Genomic DNA, 16,673 nt, shown 5'->3' on the forward strand with positions numbered 1-16,673 from the left:
TTAAGCAAGTCACAAGAATAATCAATGCTTTTTTATCAATTAATAGGTAAGCTCAACATAACAGAAGGGTAGTGTAGAGATGATGAGTCTTAATTTGATTTTGTCATTTTCTCAACACTAAAATTATTTGCTCTTGATTTTGTCAAGCATTATGATCTACTGCTCTTGATTTTGTCAAGCATGTGAATGTTTTCTCGTATGTTGAGCGTTCTCATGATATTGATGTGCCTCAGAGGCTTTTTGACATTTTTTTGTGTCATATGTTTTTTAAGCACCTATAGCTTTTATGACATGATCTTGTGGCATGAGTATTTGATATTTTTAGTATTACAAGTGTTAAATTGTAAGCATTTCAATTTATATGAATTGAGAAAGATTGATATCATAAAAGCTAAGAATAATAGATATAATTATCTAATAATAACATTCAATCATCATTACCATAATCTTTATACAAGCACCATATATTGAATGAGTACACTTGTCATGTTAAATATTTTATTTATGCATGATAAATTTATGAATAATAATAAAATTAGGGGTTATATCGATTTATGATGTTAGTGCAACATATGCTTAATAAAGATATGCTTGTTTTCTTCCCTTTTTTTTTATGAGAATTTGTTTTTCATGACATAATTTATTGCAAGATTCACTTTATAAAGTTCATCAAGTTACATATTTTGCTTTCGTTCCCATTAGTATTTATAACAAGCTAAATTAATCTAGACTTGTTTTTTGTTTATCCCTATTGCTTGATTTAAAACAAAAAATGTTGATATGTAACATATAAATATTATCTAAGATCTAAGTCCAATCAAGCATATAATATAGACCTTTTGGCCAATAAGCTTGACAATATTGTGCATGTTTATTGATTTATGAAATTAATCGTATGATATGATTTAATAATTATACCATGCAACTATTCATTATTAAACTATGTTAAAGTAAAACTATGAAGATGTATGATATAGATGTACTTATTTGATTTTTGTGGTAAGTAGCATCTCTCCAAGTATTGCTATTATGCCTTCAAAAATCATCAGGTTGATACATCTTTGTAAGTGAAATAAGGGTCGCTCTTGATCACTTGAAGTAGTGGCTGATACCTTGGAAGATAGATAGCGAAACAGGGGCAGCTCTTGATTGCTTGAAGTAATGGTAGATGCCTTAGAAGATAGATAGCGAGAATTTATTGTAGGATTGTAACTTTGGTGACCTTTATTGTCTTGTATTCTTTTCTTCTATTTTTTCAGTTTTAAGATGAGGTCGCTCTGCTTTCACCATATTTTTTATTTAAGCTTACACTCATCAGTCATCGGGAGTGCAAATTGCAACATTCATTAAATGTTGCTCGCTAGCTTATGAGTTGTCCCATCACTAGACAATTAGTAATACTTCTTTGATGTGGTCCCAAGGTACCTTTCCTTCTTTTTCCTTTTGAAGTAAAACTAGTCGTAAGTTATGATATCCGTAAAGCATATGTTAATAAAGGATGCACACCAGTTATGTATCTCATTACAACTTCAAGGCATTATGAATAGAATTAGTTAATAGGCAGTAATAATAATAATAAAGTGCAGTTCAGGAATACATAACCTTTATCATTCCTTTGAGAAAAATAGTGTGTATTTATTGATCATCTTGAAAGACTCAAACAAAATAACTCGCTCTTTTTCTTTATACATGTCTTACATGATCTTGGATTTGCGCACAAATCAAATAAAGTTTTGAACCACTTAGTCTAGTCAATGTTATTAGATCAACCATTTAATTGAAGCAATTAACCTTTCTCTAGCTTTTTTCTTTACATGTCTAATGTCCATAATATACAGGGCGCCTTCCTTCTTTTGATAACATTTACAAATTCTTTGGCTGCCTCCTTCTTAGTGTTTCCTTTGAAGCTTTTTCCTTTTTCCCATTTAGGCAACACTTTTTTTCTTTCCTTAAGTTACTTCTAGAAAAACTCTCTGAATGACAAAATGATCCATGCACTTTCTGATCCATCGAACTTTCGGAGTGCAAGTGGTTGGTATCCCGTTGGATAAGGTGTGAGGGCTATTTCTGAAACCAAAGATGGTTCCATGTCCTCAAACATGTTGCGCTTGTCTCTACACCCTTGTAAGATTCATCGCAACTCCCCTTGTATTAATATTGCATCATCCACATTAAGGTGCTCTTTACTTGGAATGTTGTGTTAAATTACCTGATGGAGGTGATGAGGTTGGTTGTCTATCTTTTATGAGCCATCAATTATGTGAGATTTTGTTGGTTGGCAAGTATTAAGTCAAGAACAAAGGTTGGAATCAATATTAAGGGTACATGGGGGTTGAGGGAGGTGTTTCAAGTTGACCCAAGAAGTTTGCTTCTCTTTCGTTACTTTCTAGTCTTTGTGGATGAGTGATTTGTTCCTGTTGTGCGCTAACAAGCTCGGTATCTAGAAAATCCTCCAAATTAAAAACCACCGCCTTGGTGTAGTGCTTCATTCTGCAATTCTTTCTTCACAAACTTTATACTTCCCCCAATGAAGTTGCCAATTGTTTTAGAATAAAATTTAAAGAAATAGGTTTATAAGCTTAGGAAGTATAAAAGGAAAACAAATGAAACAAGGCAAGTGAATGAAAAATACTGTGAATAAGAGTTGTGTATTTCTCGCTTGATTCCTTCATTCATAGAGGATCTCTTTTATAGTTACAATTTATGAATCTGGACAAACTATACATTTATTAAGTACATACAAAATAAGAGCGCTTTAGTTAGGTGAGTGGAATGCTTTTCCAGTCTTTATTAAAACTTGTATCTTGCAGTTAAAGCGTATATTCCTCCTTAGGTATCTAAACATCCATTTTGCCTCATATTGTTGGAATTAATGCTCTGATCCCATTAGAAAGCTGCACGCTCTTCTCCTCTTGCTAGTTGAAAGCGAATGCCTTTTTACTTTTCTTTCATGCTATTGTACGTGCTTTTCAGTTTGCTTTCTGAGCTTTGTATCCTTTTGTCACTATTATCTAGATTCCTTTGTCTTGCAGTGAAGTTGTAGGTTGGGCTGAACTTTAGTTTTCTGACCAGGATAAATCTTGCGCCATGATCCTAAACAACTACAAATTAACATTAGATTTTTAAGTAGTTCTTCCTAATTGTATGAGAATAGTGATTATATAAACATATTTTTAATAATTTTTATATTAATTAAATAATTTCAATATGTTAATATTATCTATTTAAGGAAACAATTTTTTTTTATCGTTTTGCAATTATTAAAAAAATTGTTATGAATTTTTGTTCAATAATATGGCTATATTGTGAAAGGTGAATTGAGCAATTATCTTGATTATGTTAGATGACATTCAATGTTTATATGAAATTGAGTCTTTTACCATTAGAAATAAACTTGGTCTAAAGGTAGAATAATATTCTTTTTGTATTTTTTTTTTAATAATTCATGTTAAAACTTGTAGACATTAGTGGGAAAAAATGATTTATGTGCTCCTAATTATATTTCGAGAGGAGGAAACTATCTATTTGATAAAGCTAGCAATGCATGGGAGGTTTACGATGAGATGAAATTATATTTGATAAGCTGAAATAAGATAGTATGTTATAACTTAAAAGAGGAGACAGTTATCTATTGAATGAGTTTGCTGCAAAAATTGGTTTCTTCATATGTAACCCTTTTCCAATGTTTTGCAAATCGTTAGTATTATTTATTTATAGCATCTTATTTTGAAACCGTGTACTTAAAAAAGCATTGCTTATTCTTCTTAACAATTGATTTTTCTTATTTTTCAAATCCAATTAGATAAAGTTTGTTTCATTGACTTTGCTAATTATATATAGGTTGTATAGCTGTGAATCATTCATATTTTGTTTCTTTTTCTTTAATATATATGATTGCCATACCCTCGAAGAGTATGTGTAATTCACCCTTCCATAATTTAGTTTTTTAGATAATCAAATAGTTGAGTTGCATGTTTTCAGGATTTGTCAGAGTTCCTAATAAATTATTTTTTTTGGGTATTTTTTATTTAATTTTGTATATATTGTGGATATATTTTTGTAATTATGGAAGATTAATTTTTTATTTGTGGAAATCATTAAATGCTTTAATTTAAATCAATGTATATATTGTGTCGTTTGACTTTTGATACACTATTGAAAGATTTTAACATATGCTTGATATTAAGTTTTTTTTCAAATGTTAAAAGTGTGAGAATTTATTAAAATTTCAACAAATTTGAAGTTGCTTGTTTAAAAATGAATTTTGTTGAAATTGTTATGTTAGTGAACTTATTGAGTTAAGTGATTTTTTAATCAGTTTACGTATAGATCACGACTTCAATTTTAAGTCATAATGATGTTCACTTTTTTTTTTCCCACAGTCATCTCTTATTAGTACTCTTGATTAAGTTTCAAAAATATTTCAAATAAAGATAGGAGTCTTTTTTTTTCTTCTTTCCTTTTTTTCATTATTGTTAGACATACATGTTAATTAATTTTTTCTAAAAGCTTTTATTTTTAGATTTAATTAAAATGCGCTGACTAAGTGAATTTCTTTAATACTGTTATCTGATCTGGATTACCATATCAGTTAAAATAATTAAGTTTCATAATAATTAATTTAAAAATCTCATTCATTGTATATTTTAATTTATTGACAGTGTATATATATATATATATATATATATATATATATATATCACAATTTAATATTTACATTTTTAATTCTCTTACTCTTCTAAGATATACACTGTTTGAATGGACAAACTTCCGAGTCAAATTTTTACAAGCCATAATTGACTACCATGAATTGCAACCTCAACCTAGAAGCTGATTTGTGCTTTCAAATTACATAACTTTACATAGGCCTACAAATGCATTGCAGAATGCATTAGTAAGATATTTAGGTGGATCAAAATCTGTAAATTCTTTGTGATCTATGAGACCAATTATTATTTTCTGTCCAATGTATTTCATTTATTATGTTCATGCTAAATAGGAATTAGGGAGATCGTAACAATTAGATGAAAAGTGTCCACAGAGAACTTTAAGAGGCATGAGCAAAATACCATATGCATGGCCGGAGTTGACACAACCTTTATTGAACAAATTGAAATGATTTTGTATCTTTGTTTCGATGTATTTGTATTATAATTGGTTGCCATAAAAGAAATGGTTTACAAATTTTCTCTCTTTACTGTTCTGATTTGAGCACCAAACTTCTTTATCAAATTGCATGTAAGGGTAAGATAATATCTTATTTCATGCATGAAGAAATGGTACGATAAAATTAATATGACGAGACAAAATTAAGGATATTACGAATTAAATAGAAACAAAACACTCAAAATATAAGTGTATGAGTATGATATATGAATAGAGTATACATATGAAGTGTCAAAATAGTACAATTGAATATAATAAAAGAAATTAAGGCCTAATTATTTCAACGTACCTAATAAGGGACAAACCTGTTTTTTTTCATGATAAATTTTTTCAACCATTCAACACATTTAGGAAAATGTGCACGAATAAATCACAACACGCTTACGCTGAACTAATGGAAAATCAAATAGAGACTCATTGTACCTTGAACAAAATTATCTTTTATAAAACACTTGCGTATAAAAAAATATAAGTGCTGTTTTCTCATCAATTATTAAAATTTTACACTTTTTTCTTTACTGTATATCCGTCATCGAAACCAAATCCCAATTTATGTGCTCAATATGGGTCATCTTGACAGAGCCGTGCATGGTACCCATTCATTATGAAGTTTAGGATCATCCAATCCAAATTCACATCAAATTTACCTGTCAAACTTCTTTGTCATCTGATTATTTTACTCTAATCTTTTGTTTTTGGTCGAGTATTTTATTTAATCTCAATTTAACCTTTCATTCCGCTTTCTTCAAGGTTGGGTTGGGCCAGCCCGATAAATAGTTTTTTATTCTACTCTGAAATGAACCCGAAGTTGCAAAACAAAAACGACCGTTGTTTCAATTATTTTATGAAAAACTTTACGTATCTGTGTAATAAAAAGTTTGATATTTTTTTATACGAAAAATATTTTGTTTTTTGCTTTTTAGATATGTAAAATAATTTTAACCGTTATTTCTATCTTTTTACATGTAAAATAATTTTAATCATTAATTTTAAATTAATAGATAATAAATTTAATAATTTAGTTTAAATACTATCTTATTTGTAAGATAAAAGAATCAGAACAGTGAATCTAAATTTCTTTACAGTTACCACACCCACCACATAATTTTATTCGCGTCCCTCTTCAATAAACGCATACCCCAGGGCACGCTTTTTCCCAAGCCCATTCGTCACTCGCCCCGCGTCTCCACCGAAGCACCGTCTATCTCCGGCACCGGCGCCGCCTCTCTTGCTCCCCCCCCCCCTCTTAACTACCTAGAACACTCTATCTCTCTGCATACCTCTTTCTTCGATTGGTCTCAGCAATGAGCTTAGCAGCATGCGCAGAGATATCGCGTTATTTTGCAGCAGCATCTGTGATACCTAATTCTGGCAAGTCCAACGCTGCCGCCACTATCAGCCACAGCTTACGCACTTCAATCGGTGGTTACGGCGTCATATTATCAACATCGAGGTCAACGAAGAAAAAACAAATGGTTGTGGAAGCTAGTGGCCAGGGTCTTACTTACAGAGACGCCGGCGTTGACATCGATGCAGGGTCCGAACTCGTGCGCAGAATAGCAAAGATGGCGCCAGGGATTGGAGGCTTTGGCGGTTTATTCCCTCTCGGTACCGTTTTCGTCTTCACTTCGCGTTTCACTCTTTAATTTCGATTTTGAGTTGACTTTGTTTTTTTCTTTGAATAGGTGATTCGTACCTCGTTGCTGGTACCGATGGTGTGGGAACGAAGGTGATGCTTGCCTTCGAAACCGGTATTCACGACACGATTGGGATTGATTTGGTAATCTATTGTGGAAACTGATTTTGATGATATAATAGGGCTTATTGGCTTTTGAGTCTTGAGTGTTGTTCTTTTTAGGTTGCGATGAGCGTTAATGACATTGTTACTGCGGGGGCGAAGCCTTTGTTTTTCCTTGATTACTTTGCCACTGGACACCTTGATGTGGACGTTGCTGAAAAGGTAGTGGATGTGTGCCTTGGATAATTTGGTTGCGTGTTCTGAAAGCTTGTTGGTGTTTCTCTACTCATTTGATTTTCTCTTCTTCAGGTTATAAAAGGCATTGTTGATGGTTGTAAGCAATCTGATTGCGTTCTTTTAGGAGGAGAGGTAATTGATATGTTTTGTGGTTTATTTTGTTGAAGAATCATTGTTCTTGCCATTCTTTCCGTGTCATATTGTGATGAATTCAGGTTAGATGCTGTGAAGTAACTCGAGCATTGATGGCTTAAATAGCAATTTCTTCTTTAACTCATGAGTCTCAGATGTTGAGGGTACTCCGGTGAATGGTTGTGTTGGGTATATACCAGAACAGATAAGATTGGGAAAAAATGCTTGTGAGAAAAAGGTGGAGTCGCAGTTATCGCGGGGCGGTTTGGTACAGTGAGGAGACTAATAAAATAAAGGCTTCATTGAGAAATGATTGAAATGTATTAAGGGAAGACCGAGGAAATATTAGGAAAAAATATAATGTATTGAAGAAGACCTTGTTCGAAATGGTTTTATTGAAAATTTGGTTTGCCTAATAACAATGGTTGATTCATGTAGCCAACCCTAACTGTTGGCACAAGGCCTGTTCAGTTTCTTTTTTTGTTGCTTTATTGCATGTCTTCAATATGCTTAGAAAGCTCGTCATTCTGGTTAAATGATGCTTGGATTCTTGAATCTAGAATTATTAATAGATTTTTCCCATCTTACATTGTCCCCAATTTGCACTTATAGTTAGTTGTATCTACTTTTCAGACTGCAGAGATGCCTGGCCTCTATAAAGAAGGCGAGTATGATCTTAGTGGTTGTGCAGTTGGCATTGTGAAGAAAGATTCTGTAATCAATGGGACAAACATTACTGCTGGTGACATTCTTATTGGTCTACCATCTAGTGGAGTCCACTCTAATGGTTTCTCACTTGTAAGAAGGTTGGTTGAGTACAGAATCTTTCAGATTTTATTAAATTATTAGCTACTGACATGTACTAGTATATCTTAATAGAGTTCTTGCTCAAAGTGGTCTTTCGTTGAAAGATCAACTTCCTGGGGGTGATATTACAATTGCAGAAGCGTTGATGGCCCCAACTGTTATCTATGTTAAACAGGTCATTCATCAAACATGTCACATACTTTATTGCATTTTCGTTTTACTTCCCTTCCTTTTTGATCTTGAAGACTTCTTATCTTTTCAAAATAGGTACTTGACTTCATTAGCAAAGGAGGAGTGAAGGGAATTGCCCACATCACAGGTGGTGGTTTCACAGATAACATACCTCGAGTTTTTCCAGAAGGCCTTGGTGCTGTTATATACAAAGACTCGTGGGAGGTGCCTGCAGTGTTCAAGTGGCTTCAAGAGGTAATACATTTTTCTCTAACGTTCCCTGGAAAATAATAATCTAGCAAAAAAAAAACTTATTTATAATTTGTCTTGAAATCTTTTGTAAACAAAAAGTATTTAGTGGTATAGTTCTATATTGATAAGCTTTCACATTAGGCTGGGAAGATTGAAGACTCTGAGATGAGACGGACTTTTAATATGGGAATAGGGATGGTCCTGGTAGTTAGTCCAGAGACAGCTAGTAGAATACTTGAGAGCAGAGGCAAAACCGAGAAAGTCTACCACATTGGTAAAGTTATAAGTGGTAAGGGAGTGACCTTTGGTTAATTTAAATTGAGTTTAATAATCATTTTGTACCTTTTTGGATACTTTCATGGAGAATTTCTCAATGAGATTTGAATCAAAGCCTTGGCTTTCCCTACATAAATCTCATGAAACATCTCTAGTTGCTAGTGGAAATTGTTTACGTTATTTTGATCTTGCTTTTACTGACAACCATTTATCCAGCGTTAAAAGGGATGTAAAATTTGACGTAAACCTAAGGTGGGGATATTTTTACTTTATACTTTTTATTTCCAATTTGATATGTTTTCACTAATTTCAAAACTGATATTTAATTTTCATTAATTTCCAATTGAGATTAAAATAAAATACTCGACCAAAAACAAAAGATTAGAGTAAAATAATCAGATGACAAAGAAGTTTGACAGGTAAATTCGATGTGAATTTGGATTGGATGATCCTAAACATCATAATGAATGGATACAATGCACGGCTATGTCAAAATGACTCATTGAGCACATAAATTGGAATTTGGTTCCGACGACGGATATACAATATAGAAAAAAGTGTAAAATTTTAATAATTGATGAGAAAAGAGCACTTATAGTTTTTTATACACAAGCGTTTCATAAAAGATTATTTTGTTCAAGGTACAATGAGTCTCTATTTGGTTCTCCATTGGTTTAGCGTAAGCGTGTCGTGATTTATTCGTACACATTTTCCTAAATTTGTTGAATGGTTGAAAAATTTTATCAAGGGAGAAAAACAGGTTTGTCCCATAACGCTGAAGGATAAAAACAGGTTTGTCCCATAATGCTGAAACAATTAGGCCCTAATTTCTTTTTTTATATTCAACTGTACTACTTTGACACTTCATATTTACACTCTATTCATATATCATACTCATACACTTTATATTTTGAGTATTTTGTTTCCATTTAATTCGCAATATCCTTAATTTTGTCTCGTCATATTAATTTTATCGTACCATTTCTTTATGCATGAAATAAGAGATATTATCTTACCCTTGCAATTTGATAAAGAAGTTTGGTGCTCAAATCAGAACGGTAAAGAGAGAATCTGTGTAGACCATTTCCTTTATGGCAACCAATTATAATACAAATACAACGAAACAAGTTACAAAATCATTTCAATTTTTTCAATAAAGGCCGTGCCAACTCCGGCCATGCATATAGTATTTTGCTCATGCCTCTTGAAGTTCTCTGTGGACACCGTTCAAAGCATATATAAGTTTCACCTAATTGTTGGCAAAGAAAAAGAAAAAGAAAGAGCGGAACCGTATGATCTCCCTAATTCCTATTTAGCATGAACGTAATAAATGAAATACATTTGACAGAAAATAATAATTGGTCGCATAGACCACAAAGAATTGACAGATTTTGATCCACCTAAATATCTTACTAATGCATTCTGCAATGCATTTGTAGGCCTATGTACTGCAGGTGGTGGTGGTGGGGGGGGGGGGGGTGGTGGTTGGGTTGGAGAAGTAATAAAATGGTGATACAGCCTATATCTGAGCAACAAGGAGTTCATTCCACGTATCTGGAATTCCAGGTAAGCACCAATGCAAACAATCACTGTTATTAAGAGTTCCTCTGATAGTGTAGCGCGACATGTGAGCCTCGTCCCTCAATTGCGAAAGAGCAGTTATATCTAGTATTTTAATCTTTGTCCCCTTTAGTGCATTTTCAATAGTTGGATCATTAGATCCTTCCTGTGTGACCTCACTTCCATTGGTTAATGGGATAGTGTTATCACAGCTTCCACCAGTGTTCCAATCCCCATTGAAGAAATGCCTAGGTGATATTGTCCTAAAGAAGGCTTTGAGCCGGGGATGTGAGACAAGTTGCAAATCAAGCCATCTGACTACGCTGTAGATTGTCAAGTTTTTGGCATTTGCAATTTCTGCAATCTTTTTGTCTTCATTTGGCTTTCCATTAACATGCATTACCCACCTGTTTGCGTTAAGCTTCCCCCGGTTCCAGTGGTGTCCTGTATTAAGAACCAAAACATTAAACCGATGGAGGAACTGTCTCATAAAAGCTGGGGGCCGATCTAAATGCATGGCAACGTTGGACTGTTTGTCTGTGATGTTAAGGGGCTGCAGATCACATAAGCTAGCTGACCAATAATATAAGATGGTGGTATTAGTCTTTGGAAATCTGTAAGCCCAGCCATCGGGACGAATAGCTCCACGTGGTTTGACAAGACCATATTCCCATCCTACATTTTCAACGTCTGGGCTCTCTTCTCCACCAGTGGCCATACACATCAGAGATTGAAATTGTTGTCGGCCCAAAGAATCTCCTATGAATGCAATTGTTTTGTCCTGCATCCTACATTCCACATTAGTATTAAACACCACTCACCACTGACAGACCACTATCTAAATTGAAATTCACGTACTTCTATCACATTGATTAACCAAAAGGAATAAAAAAGCGAAGACAAAAAGATTTCAAGTTCGGATTTAACAAAACACAAGAAAATGCCAATTGAATAATAATCAGATGCAAATTAAACTGATGCAACATTATTTATGTTAACATCAAATCAGAAAATTTGTAAGCACCTTAACAGATACACCATTTAATAAACATAGCAGCCAGGTAATAATTTTGTTGAAATGTGTATGAGTTATTAACAATTAGATCAAAGAAAAAGAAAGGATTATACCTACTTTCTCAAGAATGCAGACCGTTCAAACTCTTGCATATCACAATTTTCAGGTTGCCAGCGGTACCCCTCGAATGAGAAATCTGGTCGTTGTGTCATTCTACATGACCACATTGAGGATAACCACTGCTTACAGCTGAACCCAGAATACAGCGGTCTCCTGCTGTCTCCAACCCAGTTACCCTTGGCATAATTACAAACTGCAACAAAGAAATCTAATCAATATTAAATTAAGCAAGTGAACCTCATAGAAGAATAAAGATAAAAGGTTTGAGCATGTTGAACCAGGAAAAGACATAAGAGCAGAATTGCTAATTTTCTGTGGGATTAATTTAGTACAATAGCCAATGACCATGCCAACATCACCAGTGAAGAAGTTGAGACTGCCCTAACGAACATATAGCTAATACCTTCAAAGAGGATAGTACTCCCCTAACTAAGAAACCAGGTGTACTCTTTGAGCAGGAGAATCCCCTAATAAACAAATCCAGAGTACTCCTTTAAGGGGGGAATGATCTTGCAACTCAAGTTTCAGATGTTCTATGAAATAATATCAATAATCAATTTGCAAAAAAATTGAATAACATAACGCACCTAAAGGATATTCAACTATTCATAACCCAAAGATAATAAAGTGCTAGATAAATTCTAATAAAATGTAAAAGGCTAGATAAATCCTAATTAAATAAAAAATAACTAAAATTATGAAAGATCTCATAAATAAGAGGAAATTCTAATAATAATAAAATTTCCTAATAACACGATAATGCTTGAATATGCTTATTCATTCTTTATCGAGAGACTCTTAACAAGAGTTCTTCCTTCTTTTTCTTTAGCATCTAAAAATACTTCCACCACAGACTAGATAAAGTTATGTAACAAAGTTTGAAAGCACAAATCAACTTCGAGGTTGAGGTTGCAATTCATGGTAGTTAGTTACGGCTTACAAAAATGTAAAGCTCGTAATCATGATAATGGAAATAATGCCTGCTACATAACTTGAGCATGGAAAAAAAAAAAAAAAAAAGCTGCTCTAGTCAAACAACTTATGATTCCTAAGGATATAACCAATTTCAAAGACAATACTATCATCAGCTTGAATTACAGGTAAGCAAGTAATAATAGTGAAATAGCCAGGAAATTGCCACTTATCTAGAAAGTTTGACAGCAAGTAAACCAGAATCCATTGGCATGCTTATTGACTCTAGGATGGATGAGTGCTCCCCATCACTTTGTCTTATTAACAACCACCCTTAAATAGCTATATTCTGCCTAACTTTTGTGTGTGAAGTGTAGCAGTACTTGTTAGACAAAGGAGCAGTCCAACCACATTCTCAGAAACAACTGTATAGACCATAGTCCATAAAACAACAGGCAGTAGCAGAACAATGATGATTATAGAGAATGCATGCATAGAGTATCAGAAAAAGTTCATTGTAATGAATGTAATAACAGAACAAAAAGAATCTACCTTCACTCCTGGAAGAAGGTGTGGCATTTTGATTGAATTGAATCACTGGAGATTTCGCAACTGTAGAATCTACCGTTGCCACACCCTCAATATCAAGTTGAAGTTTTGTTCCATTTTCTGTGATGGGAGTCAAGGATTTTTGTGCACCGTTTTCTAGCTTTGGAGTTCCCCCTGAACGAATTGGGGCTACCGCAGGAAATTCTAAGCAGATGTATAACACAAAAATAGCAAGTTAATGAAATGGTGATCACAAAACACACAAAAAATGTTAACCAAACCAACAAAAAATAAGAATCAATTAATTATTATTCAATGAATCAGTGAGAAACAGATCCTGCAAGAGATAAAAGAATTTTAAATGTCTGTTCACCAATGCATTAGGAAAAGGATGGACCCACATACACAATTAACAGTGTTTTTTTTTACCAAATAAATTCTACAAGGCCAAAACCAATAATTATTTCATAAGTTATGTACGGATATAAAATCCCCACAGTAATAGTCTATGTTCAAGAAGCACATACAACAAAATGCCCATATCAACTTATAGGACTATTCAAGGTATCAATAATAATATCCGGTTATGCTCACAAATACAGGTATAATATCAAAATTCTCAACTATTTCGGTCATTGTACCACAGAAATATACATATGTAAGAATTACTCGATACTCCCTGGAGTGGCATGTGTGTATCATGCTGTGTTCTCCTAATGAATCTTTTCCACAAAAACAACAGTTAAAATTGCTTCATACATGAAAAAATCAACATCTATACTCTTAAGGAAATTCCAATAGTGGATATCCAGCATGATATTTGGTTGGGGAGGTGTTGAAGTGAGGTTTTTCTATTTTCTTTTATTGAACGTTTATTATGTTTGTCTTCCTCCTTGTAAGATCTCGTTTCTATTTAAAAAGTAAGTCTACTCTAGGAGATTGGAGCAGCTTTTATTTTTGTTTTTGCTCAAATACCGCCAAAATTGTTTTCAAACCCAAAAGCAACATGCACCAAGGTACAAAAAAATGAGAGAGAAAGAGATAGTAAATAAATGACTAATCTCATTATGTATATGCCTGGCTGGAATACATACCTGAAGGCATGCTGTACCATTCTTGAGCTGATCTTAAAGTCAAGGCTAGTGGATTTCTCTCCCACGTCCACAGTAACGTGGGAAAAAGAACAAGAGCAACCAGAGCTAGGGAAATATGCCTCCCTCTAAAGCTACAACTATTTCCTCCTTTCATCTGTGATTCAATGCTACAGCAAATATAGATTTTTTACTCTGTCTATACATTCAGGAAATATCCACTGCACAATATTTCTAGTAATTCTTGTTGTTTCAACTTCTAGACATTTATCTGGTGTATAAGAATGAATGGATCAGAAAGACAAATAAAAATATGAAGAAAAAAAAATAACATATTGAAACTGATGAAGATGAACTTCAGTATCCTAGCAAAGAATCTATATGTCTGAAAAAAAAAAATTATTTGATAGGCCTAGCAAACAAGTAACAACCCTTCCTTACAACCACATTTCATCTTCCACTAACACAGAACCACTCTCATAATCATATGCCAGAAACACACACCACTGTCATGCACACTTGACAAAAGTAGCAAACAGACAACAGCTAATTGAGCTAGGCCAAAACTTTCCCTTATCACATAATTGTATTACTACGCCAAAAAGGGTTTTATTTTCATGGAGGTAAGTCTCACGCACATTTATTTAATTGACAAATTAGATTGTGGATATATTAACACCGCACCGTCACATTATATAAAAAAAATAAACAAACAATATCTCCGTCAATATTTCAACAAGACCTCCAATGATCCAGAATAAATGTCCAATTGAGGTATGTACATCCAAAATATCCACACCACCCAACTATATCATCGTTTCTGCGTGATAATGATCGCAATACAATGAGAAGCGATTATACACATAATTGCAACACAGAACTTCAAATTCCTACGCTGTACTCTTAATTTATAAGGGAAATTGAAGCTATAGAAATGATGCAAAATTTGTATGCAAGTAATTTTAAAAAAAAAAGACAATGGCGTAAGAACCTGTGCTAGTTGCTTGTGTAAAACTCTGAGGTAGTGCAAGGTTTTCTCCAATTGCAGATCCAGTGCGTCTGTGAAGTGAAAAGGCGTAATTAGCCCAGAACTTGAAGAAGGAGAAGATGGTTTTAAATGGTTCTGCTCACAATCATCAGAGCCAGGGATCCAATAAGAACATGACGTGTTTCATTGATGAGGGGTATTGCTGTCATTGGTGAAATAATGGAGGGTATTATATGAATCGTGATTTCAACTTTGATCAGCTTTCGCCTTAGATTCGGTGCCGTGACAATCCATATGCAAATTGTTCAAGAATCAAGAGAATGAGTTTGGATCTTGGATACCCAACAAAATTAGGGTATTTTAAGATCAATGGCCATTAAATTATGGTGCGAGTTTTGAGCTAATATAAACATAAAATAAGTAAGCCTACGTTAAAAAGAAAAAAGAGCGAATATTTTGAGTGGAGGACATGATCGAGCATCCATAACAAAGAACCTCTCTTTCAAATGAAGGATCAGATATTTATGTTATTCTTATATTAAGCGTGTAAATAAATTCTGTTATCGGTAAATTATTTTTCATTTATTAAATATTTTTCTATTGTATATCATTTATTTGTTTGAAGATAAATAATTTTAAGTTTGATAGAGATACACTTTAAAAAATATTCTAGCAGGCCAACAGAGGTTTTAATGACAATACAAATAGTAATAAGTGAGTTAATTTTAAATTGTATAAACTTAGCAGTAAAATATTTTAAATAGTTAATTAGAGTTTGTATGTATAAATAATAAGGTGTTTATTTTTTAATTAAATCTCATATTTGAGTATATAGAGGGTTTTTTACCAATATTGTATTTAGATTAATGTAAAATTTATTTATATTAAAACTTATTTCAACATTATAAATTATAATTTTTATATTAAAAATTTAATTTACTGAGACAGTATATGTGTCAGCTAAGACTCAATTATATGATGGATAACAACGAATTTATATTCTTTTCAGTTTTAGCACAAATATAATGATCCAGTTTTGATTCGTTTAAACAAATTAAGATTCATTTAGACAAATTCATCTCATTAATATTTTGAAAGTTAAAATTTGCTTAAGTAAATTGTGAGGCTTGCACAACACCATGGAACTCAAGAGCATCTCTTTCACTTTGCTTGCTTCTACAAACTTGAGGAACATTAATGGTGTTCCAGGAAATATTTTAAGAACTAATCAGATTAAAACGACAGTATACATGTCCAAATTCAAAGCCTGCAATTTTTCATCATCCAATAAATCAAAAGAGGAGAAATAAGGTCACTTATAATTTACATTGGCAACAACCCAATATACCATTTCCCCTATTTCAGTTCAGATACTGAAAATCACAAAGGCAAAGCAATAAAAAGCACAAAAAGCCAAACAAACTATATATTGAACCCCAATACAAAAAAATAGAAGAAGAAAAAAACTTACGAATTTAGTTAAAATAGAAGCGAGGCGCAACAATAATTAAGATTGATGACTATGTTTTGAATGTTTCAATAATTTTTAATTAATCTTAATATTTTGTTTTAACATTTAGTGTTTGCAAATTTGATAGAACCATTGTTTGCATATATCAAATGTCAATTGAAAATTTGAAAAGTAAATTTTGATGTTAA

The 16,673-nt window shown here is 32.9% G+C and overlaps 2 protein-coding genes across 4 annotated transcripts; one reads left to right on the forward strand and one right to left on the reverse strand.

The window, feature by feature from the left end:
- The first annotated feature begins 6,300 nt into the window (after window positions 1–6,300).
- Window positions 6,301–8,957, forward strand: LOC113855001 (phosphoribosylformylglycinamidine cyclo-ligase, chloroplastic/mitochondrial). Of its 2 annotated transcripts, none has more exons than XM_027486413.1 (8): window positions 6,301–6,774; window positions 6,852–6,946; window positions 7,025–7,126; window positions 7,214–7,273; window positions 7,907–8,079; window positions 8,153–8,255; window positions 8,348–8,506; window positions 8,645–8,957. In XM_027486413.1, the coding sequence occupies exons 1-8, from the start codon at window positions 6,471–6,473 to the stop codon at window positions 8,813–8,815; spliced, it is 1,167 nt and encodes a 388-aa protein (XP_027342214.1). In that variant the 5' UTR covers window positions 6,301–6,470; the 3' UTR covers window positions 8,816–8,957. The 2 variants fall into 2 exon arrangements, with proteins under 2 accessions (XP_027342214.1, XP_027342213.1); XM_027486412.1 differs by having other exon boundaries at window positions 6,343–6,774; window positions 8,150–8,255; window positions 8,645–8,917.
- An 897-nt stretch (window positions 8,958–9,854) lies between these two features.
- LOC113853766 (protein trichome birefringence-like 14) lies at window positions 9,855–15,391 on the reverse strand. Of its 2 annotated transcripts, none has more exons than XM_027484368.1 (5): window positions 15,018–15,391; window positions 14,030–14,196; window positions 12,939–13,139; window positions 11,472–11,667; window positions 9,855–11,127 (listed from the first exon to the last, which is right to left on the reverse strand). In XM_027484368.1, exons 2-5 carry the CDS (start codon window positions 14,181–14,183, stop codon window positions 10,299–10,301), a joined length of 1,380 nt encoding a protein of 459 aa, XP_027340169.1. In that variant the 5' UTR covers window positions 14,184–14,196; window positions 15,018–15,391; the 3' UTR covers window positions 9,855–10,298. The 2 variants fall into 2 exon arrangements, with proteins under 2 accessions (XP_027340169.1, XP_027340168.1); XM_027484367.1 differs by having other exon boundaries at window positions 10,274–11,127; window positions 14,030–14,297; window positions 15,018–15,062.
- Window positions 15,392–16,673: the final 1,282 nt, after the last annotated feature.

Source organism: Abrus precatorius, unplaced genomic scaffold (assembly GCF_003935025.1).
Source record: "Abrus precatorius isolate BTA unplaced genomic scaffold, Abrus_2018 Scaffold11, whole genome shotgun sequence".
NCBI lineage: Eukaryota > Viridiplantae > Streptophyta > Magnoliopsida > Fabales > Fabaceae > Abrus > Abrus precatorius.